The sequence below is a fragment of the Corvus moneduloides genome, unplaced genomic scaffold (assembly GCF_009650955.1).
Source record: "Corvus moneduloides isolate bCorMon1 unplaced genomic scaffold, bCorMon1.pri scaffold_191_arrow_ctg1, whole genome shotgun sequence".
NCBI lineage: Eukaryota > Metazoa > Chordata > Aves > Passeriformes > Corvidae > Corvus > Corvus moneduloides.
Window position 1 is genome coordinate 1 of NW_022436929.1, and position 5375 is coordinate 5375.

Consider the following 5375-nt stretch of genomic DNA (forward strand, 5'->3'; position numbering starts at 1 on the left):
TTTTGGGGTTCTCGTGGAAATTTGGGGTTTCTTAGAGGAATTTTGGGGTTCTCGTGGAAATTTTTTGAGTTTCTGGAGGAATTTTGAGGTTCCTGAAGGAATTTCGGGGCTCTCATGGAAATTTGGGGTTTCCTGAAGGAATTTTGAGGTTCCTGAAGGAATTTTGGGATTCTTGTGGAAATTTGGGGTTCCTCAGGAGGAATTTTGGGGTTCTCGTGGAAATTTGGGGTTTCTCGTGGAAATTTGGGGTTTCCTGAAGGAATTTTGAGGTTCCTGAAGGAATTTTGGGTTTCTCGTGGAAATTCGGGGTTTCCCAGAGGAATTTTGGGGTTCCTGAAGGAATTTTGAGGTTCCCAGGAGGAATTTTGGGGCTCTCATGGAAATTTGGGATTCTCGTGGAAACTCGGGGTTTCCCAGGAGGAATTTTGAGGTTCCCAGGAGGAATTTTGGGGTTCTCGTGGAAATTTGGGGTTTCCTGGAGGAATTTTGAGGCTCTCAGGGAAATTCGGGATTCTCATGGAAATTCGGGGTTTCCCAGGAGGAATTTTGGGGTTCTCGTGCAAATTTGGGGTTTCCTGAAGGAATTTTGAGGTTCCTGAAGGAATTTTGGGTTTCTCGTGCAAATTTGGGGTTTCCTGGAGGAATTTTGGGGCTCTCATGGAAATTTGGGATTCTCGTGGAAATTCGGGGTTTCCCGGAGGAATTTTGAGGTTCCTGAAGGAATTTTGAGGTTCCCAGGAGGAATTTTGAGGCTTTCATGGAAATTCGGGATTCTCGTGGAAATTCGGGGTTTCCTGAAGGAATTTTGAGGTTCCTGAAGGAATTTTGAGGTTCCCAGGAGGAATTTTGGGGCTCTCATGGAAATTTGGGATTCTCGTGGAAATTCGGGGTTTCCCAGGAGGAATTTTGAGGTTCCCAGGAGGAATTTTGGGGTTCTCGTGGAAATTTGGGGTTTCCTGGAGGAATTTTGAGGTTCCTGAAGGAATTTTGGGTTTCTCGTGCAAATTTGGGGTTTCCTGGAGGAATTTTGGGGCTCTCAGGGAAATTCGGGATTCTTGTGGAAATTCGGGGTTTCCCAGGAGGAATTTTGGGGTTCTCGTGCAAATTTGGGGTTTCCTGAAGGAATTTTGAGGTTCCTGAAGGAATTTTGGGTTTCTCGTGCAAATTTGGGGTTTCCTGGAGGAATTTTGGGGCTCTCATGGAAATTTGGGATTCTCGTGGAAATTCGGGGTTTCCCGGAGGAATTTTGAGGTTCCTGAAGGAATTTTGAGGTTCCCAGGAGGAATTTTGAGGCTTTCATGGAAATTCGGGATTCTCGTGGAAATTCGGGGTTTCCCGGAGGAATTTTGAGGTTCCCCGTGGGAATTTTTGGCCTTCTCGGGCGGGAATTTCGGGAATTTTCCCCCCAGGACTTTTGGGGTCCCACCTTGCAGACGGACATCTGGTTGGTGGTCAGCGTGCCGGTCTTGTCGGAGCAGATGACCGAGGTGCAGCCCAAGGTCTCCACGGACGGGAGGCTGCGGACGATGGCGTTCTTCTTGGCCATGCGGCGAGTGCCCAGCGCCAGGCACGTGGTGATGACCGCGGGGAGACCTGGGGGGGGTGGGGGAGGACATCGAGGGGTCACCAGAGCGGTCAGCAGAGCCCTGGGATGGTCAAGAGATGGCCGGGGTGGTCAGCAGGCTCTCAAAAGTGGCCGTGGATGGTCTTCAAAAGGCCAAAAATGGCCACGGGTGGTGTTCAAGACCCCATAAATGACCACCGATGGTCCATAAGTGACCATTAATGGTCCACGGATGACCACGGATGGTCTCCAGAACCAACAGGTGACCAGAAATGACCTTCAAGACCCCACAAATGACCACAAGTGGTCCATAGGTGATGATGGATGGTCTCCAAAGCCCAAAACCGACCACGAGTGACCTTCAAGACCCCACAAATGACCACAAATGGCCCATCGGTGACCACAGATGATCTTCACGACCCCGAAAATGACCACGGGTGGTCTTCAAAAACCCACAGATGACCATGAACGGTCCATAGATGACCCCAGCTCATCCACAAATGACCACGGGTGGTCTCTAGAACCCCATAAATGACCACGGGTGGTCCATAGGTGACCATGGATGATCTCCAAGACCCCAAAAATGACCACGGATGGTCCATAGGTGACCACGGATGGTCTTCAAGACCCCAAAAATGACCACGGGTGGTCTCTAGAACCCCGAAGTGACCACGGATGGTCCATGGATGACCATGGATGGTCCATAGGTGACCACGGGTGATCTCCAAGACCCCAAAAATGACCACGGGTGGTCCATAGGTGACCACGGGTGATCTCCAAGACCCCAAAAATGACCACGGATGGTCCATAGGTGACCACGGATGATCTCCAAGACCCCAAAAATGACCACGGGTGGTCTCTAGAACCCCGAAGTGACCACGGATGATCCATGGATGACCATGGATGGTCCATAGGTGACCACGGGTGATCTCCAAGACCCCATAAATGACCACGGATGGTCCAGAGTTGACCACGGATGATCTCCAAGACCCCAAAAATGACCACGGATGGTCCATAGGTGACCACGGATGATCTCCAAGACCCCAAAAATGACCACAGGTGGTCTCTAGAACCCCGAAGTGACCACGGATGGTCCATGGATGACCATGGATGATCTCCAAGACCCCACAAATGACCACCGATGGTCCATAGGTGACCAAAGATGATCTCCAAGACCCCAAAAATGACCACGGGTGGTCCAGAGGTGACCACGGATGATCTCTAGAACCCCAAAGTGACCATGGGTGGTCCATAGATGACCACGGGTGATCTCCAAGATCCCAAAAATGACCACGGATGGTCCATAGATGACCACGGGTGATCTCCAAGACCCCAAAAATGACCACGGATGGTCCATAGGTGACCACGGGTGGTCTCCAAGACCCCTTAAACGACCCCACCGACCTTCGGGGATGGCGGCCACGGCCAGGGCGACGGCGATCTTGAAGTAGTAGATGGCGCCGCGGATCCAGGAGCCGCCGTGGACGGGGTCGTTGAAGTGGCCGATGTTGATGGCCCAGACGGCCACGCAGATGAGCGAGATGACCTTGGACAGCTGCTCCCCGAACTCGTCCAGCTTCTGCTGCAGGGGGGTCTTGTCCTGCTCCGTGGCCGCCATCTCGTCCCGGATCTTGCCGATCTCCGTGTTGACCCCCGTGGCCACCACGATGCCCACGGCCTTGCCCGCCCCGATGTTCGTGCCCTGGGCGGGAACGTCAAAATTCGGCGATTCGGGGGGAAAAAAAAGGGAGGTTTTTCACCCCGAAATCGCGGGGTTTTACCTCAAAAAAACCAAACGAAGACTGAAACCACCCGAAAATTGTGGTTTCACCCCAAAATCTGAGGTTTTCACCCCGAAATCGCGGGGTTTACCTCAAAAAAAACCAAACGAAAACCAAAACGACCCAAAAATTCTGGTTTGACCCCAAAAGTTGTGGTTTGACCCCAAAACTTCTGGTTTGACTCCCAAAATCTGAGGCACACAGGGGGACACTGATGACATCACACGGGTGACACTGAGGTGACACAGGAGGTGACACAGATGACATCACACTGACGACATCACACTGATGACATCACACTGATAATGTCATGCCAGTGATGTCACACAGGTGACACAGGGGACACTGATGACGTCATACAGGGGACGCTGATGATGTCACACAGGTGACACTGAGGTGACGCAGGGGACACACTGATGACGTCACACGGGTGACACCGATGACATCACGCAGGTGACACACAGGAGGGGACACTGATGACGTCGCACTGATGACGTCACACAGGTGGCACCGATGACGTCACACGGGTGACACCGATGACATCATGCAGGTGACACACAGGAGGTGACACTGATGACGTCGCACTGATGACGTCACACAGGTGGCACCGATGACGTCACACAGGTGACCCCGATGACGTCACTGACCGAGAAGAGCGTGTTCTTCTTGTCCTGGCTGGGGTCACACCAGGGGGACACCGGGGGGACACACAGGGGGTGACACGGGAGGTGACACTGATGACGTCACACCGATGACGTCACACGGGTGACACCGATGACGTCACTGACCGAGAAGAGCATGTTCTTCTTGTCCTGGTTGACGGCGCGGGGGTCGGGCACCGGGTCCGTGTGTTTGATCACCGACACCGACTCGCCTGCACCGGTGACACCAGTGTCAACCAGCACGGACCAGTACGGACCAGTACGGACCAGTATGGACCAGTACGGACCAGTATGGACCAGTACAGACCAGTACAGACCAGTACGGTCCAGTACAGACCACTACAGACCAGTATGGACCAGTATGGACCAGTACTGACCAGTACGGACCAGTACAGACCAGTATGGACCCGTACAGACCAGTACGGACCAGCACGGACCAGTACGAACCAATACAGACCAGTACGGACCAGTACGGACCAGTATGAACCAGTATAAACCAGTATGGACCCGTACAGACCAGTATAGACCAGTACGGACCAGTTTGAACCAGTATAAACCAGTATAAACCAGTATGGACCAGTGCAGACCAATACAGACCAGTATGGACCGGTACAGAACAGTACAGGCCAGTTTGAACCAGTATAAACCAGTACGAACCAGTACAGACCGGTATAGACCAGTATGGACCAGTATAGACCAGTATAGACCAGTATAAACTGGTACAAACCAGTATAGACCAGTACAGACCAGTTTGAACAAGTTTGAACCAGTAGAAACCAGTTTGAACCAGTATAAACCAATATAAACCAGTTTGGGACACAGTGACACCCCCCCCCCGAAGTGCTCCCAGTATGGCCCCAGTGCCCCCCAGTATGGACCAGTAAGGTCTCCCAGTCCCTCCCAGTCCATCCCAGTCCCTCCCAGTTCATCCCAGTTCATCCCAGTCCCCCCCAATCCCCTCCCAATCCCCTCCCAGTCCCCTCCCAGTCCCTCCCAGTTCATACCAGTAAGGATGGACTGGTCCACCCGCAGCGTCGTGGATTTGATGGAGATGATCCGGATGTCGGCCGGGACCTTGTCCCCAACTGGGGACACAGCGGGGGTTACTGGGAGCACTGGGAGGGACTGGGAGGGACTGGGAAGGGTCAAGTGGGTTACTGGGGGTAACTGGGGGTTACTGGGAGTTACTGGGAGGGACTGGGAGTTACTGGGAGGGACTGGGAGGGGCTGTGGCGGTTACTGGGGGTAACTGGGAGTTACTGGGAGTTACTGGGAGGGAGTGGGGGAGTTACTGGGGGTAACTGGGAGTTACTGGGACAGGTTAAAGGGGCTCCCAGGGGTTACTGGGAGTTACTGGGAGCTGGGGGC

At 53.2% G+C, this 5375-nt stretch overlaps 1 protein-coding gene across 1 annotated transcript; it reads right to left on the reverse strand.

Moving 5' to 3' along the window:
- Positions 1–1426: 1426 nt before the first annotated feature.
- LOC116438943 (sarcoplasmic/endoplasmic reticulum calcium ATPase 1-like) lies at positions 1427–5142 on the reverse strand (the record flags this gene model as incomplete). Its single annotated transcript, XM_032097969.1, has 4 exons — positions 1427–1593; positions 2969–3266; positions 4134–4219; positions 5012–5142. Coding segments are annotated over 4 exons (682 nt in total), but the record flags the coding sequence as incomplete, so codon positions are not given.
- Between the last annotated feature and the right edge of the window lie 233 nt (positions 5143–5375).